We start from the raw sequence: 17,583 nt of genomic DNA on the forward strand, positions 1-17,583 counted from the left end.
TCGCAGAAACTTGTGATTTGGAAAGAAAAAGGATAAAAGGATAGGAGAACAATGTGGAATCAAAGGTCATCTGGTCACCCACAGTACAGAGCAGCCACCATGCTGCAATCATTTCCTAAAGGTAAAAGTTACCAATGGAATTTAGAGATGGATCCAACTCTTGGAATTTAGTCACTGGATGCATAAGGAAATGTAAACTAGTAAGACAGAGGCAAAATATTCACTCCCTTGGTTATTGTGATCTATAGTAGATAAACTAAAAGTAAACAAGAATATTGTGTCAGATTTTGATGCTAGACGAAAAGCAGATTTCAGTGACTCAGAGCTGCAACTGCACCACCACCATCACCACCAAGGTTAAAAATTGTGCAAGGACAACAGAAAGTACCTTCTAAGACCTCTGGCTATCAAGACAGGTAGTCAGCGTGGAAAGAGGGAAAAACCAAGGAACTACTGATACTAGGAAGTGTAGTGTGAAGGAGTTGTCTCATTTTATGAATCAGTATCATCAGCTTCCTGAAAAATCTTTACCAAAATGGATTATGAGAGTGACTAATTTAGAAACTGTGTCTTTGTCTTTGGTTTTAGTGGAAGAGCATGCTTGCGTTGACACAGGACCTACAGGTCACTATGAAACAATCACCAATGTCTATATGTGATTCAGACAGAAAGCAGGTTCTTTCCAAGGGAACAGCCAGTCTGGTGGACTGGGTAAAGTGCACTGTAAGGTCCATTTACCCTGAAAAAAAGGGCTGTCCATCTCCCCCTGTGAATGTCAAGTAGAGTACTCCAGATTAAGCAGCTGATGCTTGTATGCAAGCCATGGAGGACTGGCTTTCTGATGACAGGAATATCCATTAGCTGATTATGCCCATTATCCAGGGCTCTTTCACATGGATACCCCTTAAAATCTTACTGTTGCAAAACTTACAAAAACAGTTCTGGAAGCCTTATGGAATTTTCTGCCTCAGTTTCCCCGCAGGGGTATTACAGATGCTAATAAAAACATTAGGTTTGGGCTCCTCGGTGGCTCAGTGGTAAAAAATCCACCTGCCAATGCAGGAGACATGGGTTTGACCCCTGGTCTGGGAAGATCCCATATACTACAGAGCAACTGGGCTCATGTGCCACAACTACTGAGCCTGCGCTCTCGAGCCCAGGAGCACAAGTCCTGAGTCTCTGTGCTGCAACTACTGAAGCCCTCGTGCCCCGCAGCCTGTGCTCTGCAACAAGAGAGACCACCTAAATGAGAAGCTGTCACACTGCAACTAGAGAGTAGCCCCTGCTCACCCCAACTAGAGAAAAGCCCGCACAGCCACGAAGACCCAGCACAATCAATAAAGAAAGAAAAAAAATTTTAAATCATTAGGTTAATTAACAAGGGATTAGAGAGGGGCTGAGGGGAGAGTCAAGGGACTCTTTCCAACAAGGTGAACATTTTGAAATGGTTATTGAGAAATGAGATGTATAAAGTAAATATTCATAGGAGTGAAACAAAGAGGAGACAGGAAGGTGGAAATCTTTAGATGGTCATTAAGAAATGAGGCTGACATTGATGGGGTCAAAGTGTCCTCCTGCTGGTTCCCCAGCATTAGAAGACCCCAAACAAGTCTGCTGTTTACTCCAATGGGAAGAAATTTAACCCCTGACCTATAGCCAGTTGGTCAGAAGTATAGGTAACAACAACCTGGGCTTGTGACTTATCTCTGAGGGGTTAGGGGCAGTCTTGTAAGACTGAACCCTTAACCAGTGGAATCTGATGCTATCTCCAGATAGTGTCATAATTGAGTTGAACTGTAGGACACCATGCTGGTATCCAGGTTTTACTTATTGGCGGCATGGACAAAGAAAACACACACATACACACACACACACCCTCAGAAGTTGAAATTGGTTTCAGGAATCCAGTTGTATGTAATTCTATGTTTAGTGTTTTGAGGAACGTGCAACACACTTTTAAAAATGTTTTTCTAAACTTTCGGGAAAACAAACCAAAAAAAAAAAAAAAAAAAAAAACCAACCCAGGAGAGGGAAGCGGCAAGAGATTTTAAAACCAGAACAGCAGGCACTATGTAAAAGTTTAAGCGTCCCTGAGGGTAAAACCCCCATCATTGGAGCTAGTGCTTTAGATATTATCGGAAATGCAGGACATGCAGGTGCAAACTAAAGAATGTACTTATCATCTGGGTCTACAAGGGGAGTCATTAGCCACTTCAGTCACTGACCTTCAACCCACCCTAAATGGAGTTCATGACAGAGATCAAGATGAGGCATTCAGTGCTCCAGGAAACTGGCAGATCAAGCCTTCAGGTAGATTATTTTCATGAGCAACTTTTTATGAACCTGGCTTCTTGCATCTTTTTGTTTTTAGAAAAGCACTAAAACCATTAACTATCTGTTCCTTGTGACTAGCAGCAACTTTCTACCAAGATGTGTGCGTAGTTGCACATACCTCCTTCCCTGAAATCACCTATCTGCTAACCTCCTCCCTTACCTATTTAAAATAATTTCTCAGAGCTGTCTGAGAGGCTGTCTCCTGGGCTATAGTCCTCAGTAAGATACTGAATAAACTTGACTCATACTCTTATGTTATGCAGGGACTGTATTTTTTTTTTTCAGTTGACACAAGGTCCTTAAAAAGTGAGGGACCTGAAGCTGCAATCTCTGCATTAATCAGGACCCTTAAAAGCGAATACTCCCAAAACCTACACATAAACTGTTTGTCTCTGTCATGACCGTATGTAAGAAACAAAATAAACAAGAGCACTACTCTTACTGCTGCTGTGACTGGTGCTACTGGAAGTACTCACTTGAGAATTTGCAGCCCAAAGCTTGCTCTGGCTCAGGTCTAAAACAAATTCATACTATTCATGTCACTAGAGAAACCATAAGTGAATAAAAAGTGCCCCCACATTGTTAGTGCCCGTGGCACCCAGCAGAAATAAATTGCCATCTTTTTCAGAGGAAAGCATCCCCAATCTAGACCCCTCAGGGGTCCCAAAGATTTAACTTAATCAAGTGGGAGCTCCACATTTTAAAAGTATCAAACACACAAGGAAACAAATCAACATGAGGGAGAGTTAGCAGAAACAACAGATTTCGGTTCTGTAGGACCGAAGATACTAGAATGATCAGGTAAGGACCTAAAGGAACTTAATATGGATTGTTTAGATAAACAAAATATGTAATCAAAATGGGATAAGAAAAAGGGACTCACCTATGACCTGGAAAATCTGGGTAGAAAAATAAAATAGAATTTCTAAAAGTCAAAATTATTGTTGTTGAAATTTGAAGCTGTTTGAGTGGGTTAAAACAGCAAGTTAAATATATCTGAAGACAGAGCAAACCTCAGATTTGGAGATATTTTCCAGAATGTTGCCCTAAGAGTTAAGAAGATGGAAAATATGGTGAGACTGAGATATGGAAGATAAGAGTAGGTAGGAAGGTCAAACAGGTACATAATTTTAAAATGGCCCCAGAAGAAAGTCCTGAGGCTTAACAATAAATGGTGATCAAATAAACTGGCAAACATGTATGTAGATAAATTAAAACAATATTAATTATTTAAAATAGTGACTAATTTGTGGGGCTAAATAAAAGATCTGAAACTCTAAGTGAGGATGGCATGTGGGCTGAAAAATGAAAATGTTAGTTGCTGAGTTGTGTCCAACTCTGTGACCCCATGGACTGTCACTCCCCAGAGGAGCCGCTAGGCTCCTTTGTTCGTGGAATTCTCCAGGCAAGAATACTGGAGTGAGTAGCCATTCCCTTCTCCAGGGGATCGTCCCAATCCAGGAATCAAACCTGGGTCTCCTGCATTGCAGGAAGATTCTTTACCTTCTGAGCCACCAGGGAAGCCCCAAATTGAGGGTTGCTCAGGCTTAAATATAGTATATGGTACTTTATTTTTTCATATATATTTTTGTTGTTTTTGTTTTGTTCTGGCTGAGCCCCTCAGCTTGTGGGATCTTAGTTTCCTGATGAGGGACAGAACCCAGGCTTCCAGCAGTGGAGGCTCTGAGTTCTAACCACTGGGTCACCAGGGTAGATTTGCTGGTGAAGAGGCGGCTAGGTCTGTGACTATCTGGGACGAGTACTTTCTACATAGAGGGACCTGCAAGAGGGAGGCTCTGAAGCATGAAAGTTCTTGATGTGTTTGAGAAGAAGAAAGAAGGCCAGTGTGACCAGAGCTAGCTAGCACATGTGATGTAACAGACTGGATAATACAGAGCCAAGATACAAAGTGAATTTTACTCTACCTCTGGTTGACAGGCTTTGGAGGATTTTTCACAGAGAAGTGATATGCCTTATTAAATTTTTTAAGTATTACTCTGCCCACAGTAAGAAGAGTTGCGAGTGTATGTCTACTGGGTGGTGGGGGTGTGCTGCCAAGAGTGGGTGTACAGAGGCTGGTTACGAGGCTACTGCATTGTATCTTGGACTAGAAGAGTGACAATGGACAAAGGTAAAATGTGACTTCTGGTCAAAAGGGACTCCCAGGTTTCTGGTTTGGGAAGCTAGGGGAATTTTGGTACCAGTGCATGAGATGAGGAAAGCGGAAAGGGAAGTAGGGTTTGGAGAGGGAGCAATGAGAGTTCCGTCTTGGGCTTATTAAATCTGAGATGCCTCTCAGATAAACAAGTGGAACTATCAAGCAAGCAGTTGAATATAGGAGTCTAGAGATAAGGAACAGCATCTCAGATCACCACACCAACCCTGTGCCAGCCTGTGATTGGAGCCCATCCAAGGCAGACAGGCAGGAAATGTTCCAGAATGAGAGTTAGCAGTAACTTTTAGAAAAAGCCTCACCCGTAATGTTTACTGAATCTTTCATTAACTCATTTTGGAAAGCTTGCCAACCACACTATGGGCAGGGCACACTGTTGGCAAGACCAGGAAATCAGTGTGGTTTGACTTCCTCGCCACAAGGTTCCCTGTTGTTCACCACTGGGGACACTCCTCTCCCCATAGACACTCTCTCTTCACCCTGAATTCCACCAGTTGACAACTGAATGTTTTGTCTGTGCAGAAGGCTGGCAGATGGGTCTGGGCAATTGTGCCATAGAGAGTTAGAATCTCTGTGTCTCTAGAGGACAAGATTCAGTTCTTTTTCCAGGGCTAAAAGGAAAGAGGAAAAGGCAGGTTCCTGCTTCCTTGCATTTATTTCTGCAGTTATCTGGAATACCTTTTACTCCTCTCTCATCAATCTCTATGCCAACCATCCTCCAAGAGTCAGACTTCATGTCGTCTTCTCTGGCAGCCTTCCCCAGTTCTCCTGATTAGAATTCTTCTCTTTGTCTCCCATACTCCACTTGCTCTGAGTGCCTCTATAGTGCTAACAACAGTCTGCCTTGTAGTCCAATTATTTGTGAAGTTCTGACTTCCGTATTATGCTGTCAACTCGGAACACAGGGGCCTTTTATTGTATGTTTCTATATCTCTCACATAGTTCCTTTGCCACAGTAAGTAATTTATGAATGAATATTAGTGGAATTTAACTTTCAATGAAAATATTTTGCATGTTGAAAGTGAGTCTCATAGACAAGCAAGGCCTTAATTCCTGAGATAACATTTCTTTCTGAACAGTTAGATAGTGAAATGTAGAATCTACCAGCAGCAGACATGTATGAGAACTAATAATAATTACCAGCATCTGTAATATGTGGATGGAAAATCTAATCAAGCTTATATCGAATCACAGAGTGAAATTCCCATTTGCAGCTGATGGACTCAGGCTGCCCACACACAGTGATCTGTTGTCTCCATTTCCCCAGTTGTACTTCAACATTGAAGCCACTGGATGGTCCATATAGTCTATTGTTCATGCTAATGCACAACCAAGCTAGCCTCTCTTCCCTCAACTCATGCTGGTTTGGTTTTTTTTTTTTTTTTTTTTTTAAGGAAGAACAGGGAATAAATGGTTTAATGTTAATAGGAGTTGATTGATTTTATTGATTTTGTGCTGGCAGTTGATTAATTACACAGACAGGTGTCAAGCTTTTGTGTTCCCTTCTCTGACTTAAATACCCAAGTGTGTTTCAAACAAAAGCTGATGTCAGCAAGACCCTTGATCTCTGAGGATTCTGTAAGTGGTATCATAATGATTATTATTTTTACCACTTTCATTGCCCCTTCACGACAGAAGTTTTATCACAAAAAAACTGGCTTGCAAAATTAGATATTTGCAACGTAACCTAAAGTGTATTTGTATTATGTTAACCAAACAGATTTTTTTTTTTTTTGGTTATGCTGGGTCTTCATTGCTGCTCAGGCTTTTCTTGAGCTGCAGCGAGCAGGGGCTAGCCTCTAGTTTCAGAGCTCAGGCTTCTCATTGCGGTGCCTTCTGTTGTTGCGGAGCACAGGCTCTAGAGCACAGGCTTAGTAATTGTGGTGCATGGGTTTAGTTGCTCTGAGGCATGTGGGATCTTCCCAAACCAGGGATCAAACCCATGTCCCTTGCGTTGCAGGCAATTTACCACTGAGCCACCAGGGAAGCCCCTGAATGAAATTTTAAAAAGCAGATATGAATGTGAGTTTGATTTGGAAATTATTTCTTACACTCCATTCCCCTCCTTTTTTCCTTCTTTCTCTTTGTTCTTTTCCTCCTCCTGTCCTTCTCTACTGCGTACTCAGTTACCAGTTATGGTAATGAAAAGGAGTTTTCTTATCCATAGATTAAAAATGTGATCCATGAAGATTTTTTTTTTTCTTCAATCCACTAAAACATTCTAATATATATCGGGCATTGTATACAAACCTTTGAAATCAGGGCTTAGGGGCATGTCCTCTCAGGCAATTGATTTGTTTTGTCCTGAATTGAATCAGGATACCTGAGTGCTAGTCTCAGCTCTGCTATGATCCATCTGGGTGTCCTTCAGCCACTTTGACATTCTGTGTTTTTGGGTTCCTCATATTTAACATGGAGGGCTTTCTATTTTCCCAACTCTGTAACCAAGCAGGGAAGGGTTGTTGTGTCTCAGTATTCAAGGCGTTTGGGAAAGCTGGGTATCCACATGCACCATGTGAATTTGTCTACATTCAGGAGCCAGTAAAATGTGGGGTGGGATCACGCACGAAACCTGATGCTGAACAGCTGGATTGCAAAATGAACGTGTTTGAAGCCAGCCACACCATTGTGAGTTTGTCAGAAGCATAGGGGCTTTGCCTTTCTTAGAAGCTCCCCAGAGAAGAGGTTATCCAAAGGCTTTCCCAAAGCCTGGGTGGGGGCAGAGAGGCTTGGAGTTGGAGAAGGGTGGGTCATTTTTACAGCAACCCCAAGAGCAATCCATGAAGGCTTTGTTGTTCTACAATAGGATAGCATGGCATGCCAACACAATGGCTGCTTTTGAGCTTTTGGGCTTTCTCCTGGGGAAATGGTTTTCACAAGTACCTCCAAAATGAATGGTCTGGTACCTTTGGGGGAAGGGTTGCCGTTTGAAGTATTTACTAAATTCTTTTTATGACCAGTAGTTGGTTGAGGTTTTCCATTTCTTTTTTGCTAATTTCTTTATTTGTGTTTTCCTTTAAAAATGATTCATTTCATCTGTCTTCAAAGTAATTGGCATAATGATACAAAGAATAACTTCTTAATTCACAGTCATTGCTCCTTTCTTATTCTTAAATTTTTGTATTTCTGTTACCTGTCAAAACCTTTGAATGCTAGGTCACATTGTCTGTCACTGTTGAGTTCTTGTTTCTACTTTTCTGCCTTTCTGTACCCTTTCAAAGCCTCCTTCTTATTTTCTGTACTTTCAATTGAGGCAAAAACAACCCTGACTAAATTCTTACTATGTGATTAAGTGCTCTACCAGGAACCATGGGAAGATACAGAGGGAGGGATTAAATTTGGTCTTTACAGTCAGGGGACCTGTGATTTAATGGGAAGGAATAGGTGAGTACTCATGAAAATACAGGCAGGTTTTGAAACAGAGTGCTAAATGCTAGACACCACGAATGGAGGGGTACCCAAGGGAGAGGCTTCCCTCACTCATGACCACAACTAAATGAAGCCAGTCGGGGGCAACCTCAGATACAGAGTGTGGCAGAGATCTTCAAGGTCAAGAGGCAGCAGGGGCATAAATAATTCAGAGACATACAATGTTTCAAAGTTAATCCAAGATGTCAGTGGGAGTCTGCAAAAGGGTTCGAAGCCATGTGTGTAGCCTCTATAATTGTCTCCACTACCGGAACAATATGTGTGTGTGTTCTCTCAGTCGTATCTGACTCTGTGACCCTATGGACTGTAGCTTGCCAAGCTCCTCTGTCCATGGGATTTTCCAGGCAAGAATACTTGAGTGGGTTGCCATTTCCTCCTCCAGGGGATCTTTCCGACCCAGGGATCAAACCCATGTCTCTTGTGCCTTCTGCCTTGGCAGGCAGATTCTTTACCACTGAGCCACCTTGGAAACCCACCAGGGAAATATGCAGGCTGCTTATTGAACTAACATGCCAGCTAGTGACTGGGTCACCTGGATGTGGTACTAAATAGCTCTTATGGCACCTGCAAATATTCCTAGCACTCCTGACACAATATTGAAATGCTCTATTTCAGTGTATCTCATCCATCAGATTATGAGCTCCATGAAGTCCGTGGCCTAAGTCTTACTCATTTTTGTCTCCCCAATGCCTGAACCACGTGTAAGTGCTTTTATTACTGAGTGGCTAAAAGCACAGGTTAGGATCACGTCAATTTGTACTTACGTGACTTCATCACGTTCCGCCTGACTCATTTACTTATTGTCTCTGGACCTCAGTTTTCTCATCTGTAACATAGTGATGACAGTAACATTGACGGAGAGTAAATGGGATGACAGTTTTGGAAGTACTTAGCAGAGTGCCTGTTCAGAGTAAGCATTCAATTAGTGGTAGCTCTGTTTGTCATTACATGATTGTGGAATGAATGGGTGAGGATGAGTGGGCTAAAGAAGGATGGTGGCCTATTTGATGAGATCAGGACCCAGGGTGGGAAGAGGCTTAATAGGAGCAACCTTGGCAGTGCTCCAAGTCTCCCTCCCTTCTCTTGGCATCCTTTGGGTGATTGGGAGGCTGAGACAATGGGGATAATCTTTAAGCCTCTCTTGCTTTGTGTAAGGCTTGCAATCATCTTGGCTGGGGGAACAGGGATTGAATAGATCCTGGGTGGGGAATGATGTTATTAATATAAACATTTTTCAAATGTAACATATTGCTGTCTGCACCCAGCAAGCTGTTGTTAGTTTGTGAGCACTGTGCCTTTGGAAAACCACTGAAAGCAGCTTGAATGGGTAGCTTAAAACAATTAGAAGCTTTGAACACTTTCAAGCTAAGGATTGGGATAAGAATGTTTTGACTCTATGGTTTCTCCTGGGGTTTCCCTGGTGTGCTGGACTAATTATCAAATGTAATTAGGAAAGCTGAGAAGTGGGGAGACTGCAGGGAGTAGCATACTTTCCCAGGGACCCTCATTTGTTTGTGCAGAAAGGAGTTGGGGGGACTGTCTCTCTACTGTGGAGAAGCAGCAACGCATAGGACACAAGAGGGTGGGAAGGATCCTGGGAACATCAATTTACCAGCAGAGCCTCGTGCCTACAGGGGCCCATTGTTCTTGATTAAATGTTAAGTGGTCAGGACAGGTTTTCCCTCCCTTTTCTTTAGGAAAGGGTGGTATTTCGGGCCACTACTAGGTTTTTGGTACACTTTTAGGAAAAGGTCCAATTTTGGGTGGGTCCAGAGAGGTTAAAACCTGGTCTAAAAAAAAAAAAAAAAACCTGGTCTCCTTCCTTCAAAACTCATGAAGCTGGAGAGAGGGACTTCCACATCTCAGTCAGCCACGGAGTCAGTCTGCCTCAAGCTGCGGAAGATCTTTCTCATCTTCCTTGGCCTACACCCTTGACTCCAGAGTTGAGTTAGCAACACTCCATCTATGAAGCACTGAGGAAAGGTGACATTTACAGGGCTATCTATTTGCTGACTTTTATTCAGAGGGGAACATTCCATTTGACATGGTCTTGAAGTTACTCTTGATAAGATGGGAATAAAATACCACACATGCACCATGAAAAGAAAATGGCTCTCTGTGTATCTTTTACTCGCCAGGGGCTATGGTGCAGGCTATGAGCCTGGTATTTTGAGAAAAAGGAGATCCCTGGGGACTTAAAATGATGTATGAAGTTCATTGTCACAAGACCATCGAATATCAAATCACTGTCTCTGCTTTCTCTGTAGGTAACCTGTCTCCATGATTTCTTTGGTGATGATGATGTGTTTATTGCCTGCGGTCCTGAAAAATTTCGCTATGCTCAGGATGACTTTTCTCTGGATGAAAATGGTAAGGACAACCACTGAATTGTATTGTTTCATTGTTCTCACTCCTTCTATACCTTAGGATTTTCATGGGTTCATATGACCTGGAGAACATCCATGAGTGGTCCCTCTGTCCCATATATTTGGATATAGGAGCCACTAAGTGAAAGTTGATTGCCTATCTCAGATGCATTGACCCTCCAAACTCAATAAAACTCACTGCCTGCCACCATAGTGACCGTGTTTCTTGAACCATATATTATTTCACCTGGGCTGACAGGCTCAATCAGACCATGGGAAGGAACATTTGGAGTCAGAAGTTAGTTATTGTATGTGTATATATTTTTTTCTAGTCAACATCCTCCAGCTATTTGGCCTAGGTTGGTAGTTCCATTTTAGAACTGTTTTCCACTGTGTTCCTAGTGTCAAACATTTTCCCTCTTCCTACCTCCTGGCTTACTGCCCCATTCCTCGCACTTTGTGACTCAAGATTCCAGAAGATTGTGAATCTCAGGAAGGAGGTGAACATCTGCCCATCTCCCTTTACTTGAGTCCAAGCTCTGTGAGTAAGTTATTGGTGAATTAGCTCACACAGTCACAGAGTTAGGGGATGATCCTGACGGAAAAACACATTCAAAACGTATTTCCCAATCATGAGGAGAAAAGTATGGGGAAAATATCAAGTTGCACTAATACAGACTTTACAAACAGCTCAAGTGACAAGGACCCTGAAAGAGGTGGCATTTCTGCTGTGTTCCCTTTGAGAAGAGGCAGATGACCATATAATAGGTAAACAAATCCCAGACTGTCCAGTTTCTTGTATCTTGTATATCTCCAGCTCTGGACAGTGATCACTAAAGTTTGTCAATCAAAACAAGAAGTAAAAAAACAAAAAACAAAAATGAGCTTTCTGCTTGATTCAGTTTCCACCAAAGCTTAATATGCCAGAAAAGATCTCCTAATCTTTCAGAGAACCAATATTTTTGGTGTGTCTTTAAGTAGAAGGTGATGAGGTGGTGTCCAATGAAGAGATAACCCAGTGCCTAGCTGTTTGGTTCCACTTTGAGCATGATCACATGAGGTTGGAGAAAGATAGTGGAAAGAGCTCTAGACTGGGACTCAAGAAGCTTGACTGTGCATCCTTATTTGCTGTTTTCTTCCTTTGTGGCTCTAAGCAAGAGATTTAAGCTCTTTGCATTCTCATCAGCAAAATGATTATAATAATCCTCCTAACATACTAGCACCATCAGTGTCCCAAATTACCATGGTAGGGATGCTGAGTGACCTGCATAGAAAGGGTACTCCAAACATGTCAGACTGAGCTTGGGGGAGTAGCAGAAACATTTGGCAGACTCTCCTACACACCCAAGGCCTTTTTCTCTCTGTAAGTCATGAGTGGCATAGTGTCTACTGGTCCATTTATTCATTAAACCAGGAGAACGGATTATGATGAGATAGACTGACAATCATAAAGAACTCTATAAATGCAAGGTGGTGGTGGTGGTGGTAGTATTGCTTACTTATAAAATGACATGGCGTCCTTAATATGCCTATTGCAATAAATGACGTGATGAATAATAAATAGTGGCGCCTACCCCCTCCTTTAAATTATTCATGAATATTTCATCTGTGTGGCTGCAACCTCTGAGCTGTCAATCTCTTCTCCAAGGAAATCAATTTTGTCAACAGGTGCTGTTCTGAGCCATGACTAAGTTGTCCAAAAATGATTGACCATTGACTATTTAATTACCTGCTCGGACTACTTTTCAACTCCTGCCCTTGTTTCCATGATCCAGGAGTTGAAACATCTGGCTTAGCCCAGGTGCCTTTGAAAGTTTCTCCCTTGCCTCTCTCTCCAGAGCCATCATTCCTTCAAACATTGAGGACCACCTTGTAGTCCTGAGACATGAAGTGCTTTGGCATGAGGTGCTTATTCCAGTTTCCAGAAGTTGGTAATATGCTGAGTCTTGGTTCTCCCCAGCTCTACTAAGCCATCTGTGTCCTTTTCCACCAGAATGCCGAGTCATGAAGGGAAACCCATCAGCCACAGCTGGCCCTAAGGCATCCCCAACACCTCAGAAGAGTTCAGCTAAGAGCCCTGGCCCCACGCGCCGGAGCAAGTCTCCAGCTGACTCAGGTAACGACCAAGACGGTGAGTGCTCTTCTCCTAACTGTGCACGCTGACTTCATTTATGGAGGGCAGTACCCTCTGCATGCAGAGGAATGAGTTCCTCATGAACACCACTGTGTCTCCGTGAGACCAATCCTATCCATTCAGAGACTAACCAGTTCAATTTGTTTGGCCTCATGGAGATACAGCTACAACCCCGATTCTACTCAGATGGGTACAGACCAGAAATCTGGCCCACTTTCCATGCTTGCTGTAATGCTGTTTGTTATGGTTCTCTTCATTGCCATTATTCTCAACGTCATCCAGCAAATGCATCGTCAGTGATATAATCAAGTCAAACATAAATTTGGAATAGAAAATCAGAATCAAAAACAAGAAGGTTAAAAAAAAAGAGCTACTTACCTCAAAGTGTCAACATGGTAGATGCCCTTGAGCTTTAAATGTAACTTTGAATTTTTTAGAAGTCAAAACAAAAAGGGAAACAAAATAAACTGCATCATTCTCACAGGAGTAAAGGACATATAGGTCAGGTTCCCAAAGGAAATAAAGAGACTTGATATATAGGATTTTATTTAGTGGATAGTTCATGATGTAAAAAATGTGATCTAGGGGTCTAGGGATCACTGCTGACGCATGAACTATTTATCAGTCTGTGAAGAGACTGGAGCTGGTGCCAAATGTAAATCATGCCACTGAGCAAACCATTTACTTCAGCCAGCTCTTTTTTCATAGTATGATTTTACTGATAAAGGCAGCAGTGTGTTGGTTTACATTCTGGTGCAAGGCCTTGCACCCACATTTTAAGTGGCACTGATCTAAAAAGCAAAAGGGCCACAGAAGTCCAAGTGTAGAAGCTCAGTAGACTCATGCACTGACAATTTGAATTCTTCATGTATAAGAAATTCTATGATCCGGAAGACTTACACATTTATCCTCCCAAAGCTCAGGGTACACCATGAGAATTCTTCTAGCCAGAGAGCCTTGGGGCAGAGAACAAAAGCACTCCTTATCACATCTTCGATTTGAGGCAGCTTGAGCAACCTCTCTTGGCTTTGAAATGTCCGTGGCCTAGAAAAACAGCTGGTCCTGCTGGCCTCATCTTACCATGCCTATCACTGGGCATCTCTTTATTCTCAGGAAGAAGGAACCCAGCTGTGAAGAGGCAACTCAGGCTTTTCATACCTTCATGTCTTTGCATACCCTGTTCTCCTGCACCTGGAATGCCATCCCTCAAACCCACCACTCTTCTTTGCTTGAAAACTATTAATCCTTCAATACCTCAAGTAGAAATAGTTGTTCCATTTTCCACAATATCATAGCATGTTGTTCATATCTCTGGGGTAATAGTCACAGCTGTGTTGTAAAGTATGTATTTGCTTGTATGTATTTACTTCCTCAACCAAATCCTGGGTCCCTCAAGGGCTAGGTGTCACGTTCATTTTTGTATTCTTAGTGCTGAGCACAGTACCTTTGTCCTAGTAGATGTTAACAGTGTTTGTAAAGCACAAGAGCACCTATTTCACCCTGCACAGTGCTAGAAACCCAGTAGACCTGTAGGTAATACTTGCTGAAGGAATTTTTAAAAATACAGCTGTTTTGTGATATTTTGGTTAAACATAATAGCACATGAAACTATGTAAGCAAATTCATATTGCTCAAACTACAAAGACTTAGATTTTAACACTTGGATTGAGAATGAAATTGTTTGTAAAGGTTCTAAGCAGGGCCTTGCAAAAAAATGTACTTGAAACACTTGATCAAGATTCATGAAGTCTGGGGACTTCCTTGGTGGCCAAGTGGTTAAGACTCTGCCCTTCCACTGCCCGGGGCACTGGTTCAATCCCTGGTCAGGAAACTAAGATCCCACATGCCGTGCAGTATAGCCAAATACATACATGAATAAAAATATTCATAAAACCTGGCAATAATCACTTAGCTAATCAATTTTTCAGAGTATCACTGGCTATTTCTGGGATTTTTAACCTGTATTACTTATTTCTTGCTATAAAACAAATCACCCTAAAACATACTAACAAACATTTATTATCTCACGTTTTTGGTGAGTCAGGAATTCTGGGGTGGTTTAGCTGGGTGGTTCAGGATCTTTCATGTAGTTGTCATGTGGTTGAGGTCAAGGTGTCAGGGGATGCAGTCATTTGAAGACACAACTGGGATGGTAGAATTAACTTCCAAGATGGCCACTGGCAGGATCTTCTTCCAGACAGTGATTCAAGAGAATGAAGAAGAAAGAAGATGTGGTTCCTTTTATGATCTGTTCTCCAAAGCCATATACTGTCACTTCTGTTTTAGCCTTTTTTTGGGAAGCAGTGACTAAGATCAGCCCACATTCAAGGAAGGGGTTGCAGCCTCCATTTCTGGAAGGGAAAGATATCTGAGAATTTGTGGGCCTGTTCTTAAGCCATCACATAATCCATTAGCTAGAAAGGCTGGGGTGGCAAAAGTTTGAAGTAAGTAGATTCTCTTTGCAGACTATCCAATTGGGTTACCCAGCACACATGAATACGACTACCTGTAATTAAACACAGTTTATACATACGTCAAATAATTGATCTCCAACATGCTACCTACAGAATTTCCCTTCTAAAATAGATGCGCCTCACTGAGTATAATGTGTTGGAGACAGAGAAGGAATGCATTTAGGACTCAATGAGCATGTATTAAATTGAGTTTTAATAGATCCCAACCTAGGCTTAAACAGGCAAGACCTATTTTTAGGTCTTGAACTCTTTCTTTCAAAAGTCCCTTGCTAAAGAGAAGGAATGAGGATGCACTCACACATACAAGATAAACAAAGTAACCAATTTGAGGTAGGAAAAATGGGACCTTACTTGGTATCAGAATTATTAACAGCCCTTGTTTCTTACCAGTAAAAAACAAACAAACAAACAAACAAAAAACACCTAAAGTAGTATCCTCAGTAGAGACTATTTAAATCTTCATTTCAGATAGTTCATGAACATAAGTGAAGTCAAACTCTAATCTAGCCAGCCTTCATGTTCTGGCAATTTTCAGAACATTTGCACTCATCTTAGATGATGTGTTTAGGGCCTTCACATGATTTCAGCCCACAAAGGTAAAAGGGAGTTTAGGGTCAAGAGTAGGACATTCGCTCAGTGAACATTCCACAGGGATAAAGCCAATCTCAGGCAAACCAGTACTTTAGGTAAAGTTTGGAGTTGACATACCCATTTTCCCTTTTCCAGCTCCTCCTCACTCAGGACTATTCTGAGCTGGGAGGCGTAGGGGGATAGGATATGGAAGAGGAAAGAGAGACATCCCTCTAGGAAAACCCAACTCTACCACTTCCCAGCTTTGTGACTTGGTTCAAGTTTCTTACCTTCTCTAAGACTTGGTTCCCATTTTGGATAAGACAGAACTTGCATGTCTAGACAAAAATCGTTCTCCATGGTTATCAGTTATTTCCAGAATTGTTAACCAGATTCCACAGAATTAGATAATAAGAAGGATGAGCTATAGACAATACACAGGTTTTCATAAAGCATCAAGGTTTTCTGAGCTGTCAGCGAAAAACATATACAGATTAATTTAGGGGCTCAGATGTGAAGAAGCTGCCTGCGATGCAGGAGACTGGGTTCGATCCCTGGGTCAGGAAGGTCCCCTGGAGAAGGAAATGGCTACCCACTCCAGTATTCTTGCTTAGAGAGTTCCATGGCCAGAGGAGCCTGGGAGGCTACAGTTCATGGGGTTGCAAAGAGGTGGTCACAACTGAGCGACTAACACTTACTTCATTAAAGAATAATGGCATTGGGTTGAGCTGAAATACTTTGTTCTTTTTTAGGACTTGGTAATTCTGCCCTGTTTCTGTTCTCTGTCAGTCTGTCTTGGATCTGAGACTTGTGGATGGATCCACGTTTCTTCATTTAGCCTGAGTAACTAAAGGTTGCGGAAGATAGGCCATTTCCAGGGAATTTTAACTACCTTCCTTTGATGGCAAATGAAAGCCAAAAATGTTCCTCTTTAGTCGGGATTCAAACCAAATGAAACATTGGCTCATTTCAGGTTCAGTTAAAGGAATGTTTTGATGTTCTAGTTCATTAGAAAATATGTAGGTTTGATTTTGGTCTGAACAGTTTTCTAGCTTTACAAACATATGTGTATATACATATATATAGTCCAATTCATGATTCAGTTAATATCTACGTTCAGTTTGAATTGAGGTTTAGTAAATTGATGCTATTTGGTCTGTAATGTGCATCATAATTTGATTCTTTGTTCCTTAGTGTTTAAGTTGTCTGTTTCCTCTTCTGCCCATGAATAAATCAAAATCTTTCTACTTTATTCCCCTCGAGTTCAGTCGCACTCCTGCCTGCCAATATTGATGGCAGTATTGCCCCAAATGGGATGTCTGTTGCTAAGCCTAAACTTGAGTTAAGGAAAAATCTGATTGTCTATATAATATAGCTATAAGGAGCGCTCATTCTCGCTGGACAAAGCTGATGGACTCTGAGAATATAAGTCCCATTAGCCAAGTTTGTCTTTAAAGTAGGGCAAGGGACTGTGTGGAAAGCAGGTGAAACCTGAGCCCAGAGGACTCCTGTGGAATGTGTGAAGGAAGTTTATGCAGTACTCCATTTTGATTAACCCAGGACTTGCTATTTGATGGGCAAAGGTAAGGCTGGCTTCAGAACTAAAGGAAGATGTTTCTGCGCATCTCTCTCTATTTTTATTTCAGCCTTTAATGTGTTAATTTCTCTCTTTATGCAACTACCTCCCAATTGGATTGGATTGGATTGAATTAAAAGGACAAATTCAGCCAGATGCTGGGAAGGAATCTTTTCTTTTTCTTTCTTTTTTTGAGGAGCCTCCAAGGAAGCTAATTACCCACCCTGGTAGGCTGAGAGGATTGTAATGTAATAATTAGTTTGCTATTCTTCAACAGTGAGTCATTGTTGTAGCAACCCAATGTTCCCCACCCTTTGTCCCCCAACCTATGAGCACCTATTCCTGAAAGTCAAATCTTCCCTGTTCCCAAATTCCCGAGAATGAATGTCTTTTCTACCAAAATGCACATCTTTTAAAAGGGGAGATCAAGGACCACAAAACAGCCAGGTTGGAGGGAGGATGTCCATGGGACTACTGTATCCAGGAGTCCTTCTTTTCTGAACTAAACAGGTTGCTTTGGGTTGCCT

General features: G+C 41.9%; 1 protein-coding gene across 6 annotated transcripts in view; it reads left to right on the forward strand.

Moving 5' to 3' along the window:
• Positions 1-17,583, forward strand: part of DCX (doublecortin) — a 391,029-nt gene that overhangs the window by 349,909 nt on the left and 23,537 nt on the right. For 4 of the 6 annotated variants that reach the window (XM_070290894.1, XM_070290896.1, XM_070290895.1 and 1 more), the window contains 2 exons: positions 10,204-10,306; positions 12,296-12,418. In XM_070290894.1, the coding sequence (XP_070146995.1) occupies positions 10,204-10,306; positions 12,296-12,418 (226 nt within the window). Of the gene's footprint in view, positions 1-10,203; positions 10,307-12,295; positions 12,434-17,583 lie in introns of all 6 variants that reach the window. The other 2 variants (XM_070290897.1, XM_070290898.1) reach the window with 1 other exon arrangement.

The sequence above is a fragment of the Ovis canadensis genome, chromosome X (genome assembly GCF_042477335.2).
Source record: "Ovis canadensis isolate MfBH-ARS-UI-01 breed Bighorn chromosome X, ARS-UI_OviCan_v2, whole genome shotgun sequence".
Classification (NCBI taxonomy): domain Eukaryota; kingdom Metazoa; phylum Chordata; class Mammalia; order Artiodactyla; family Bovidae; genus Ovis; species Ovis canadensis.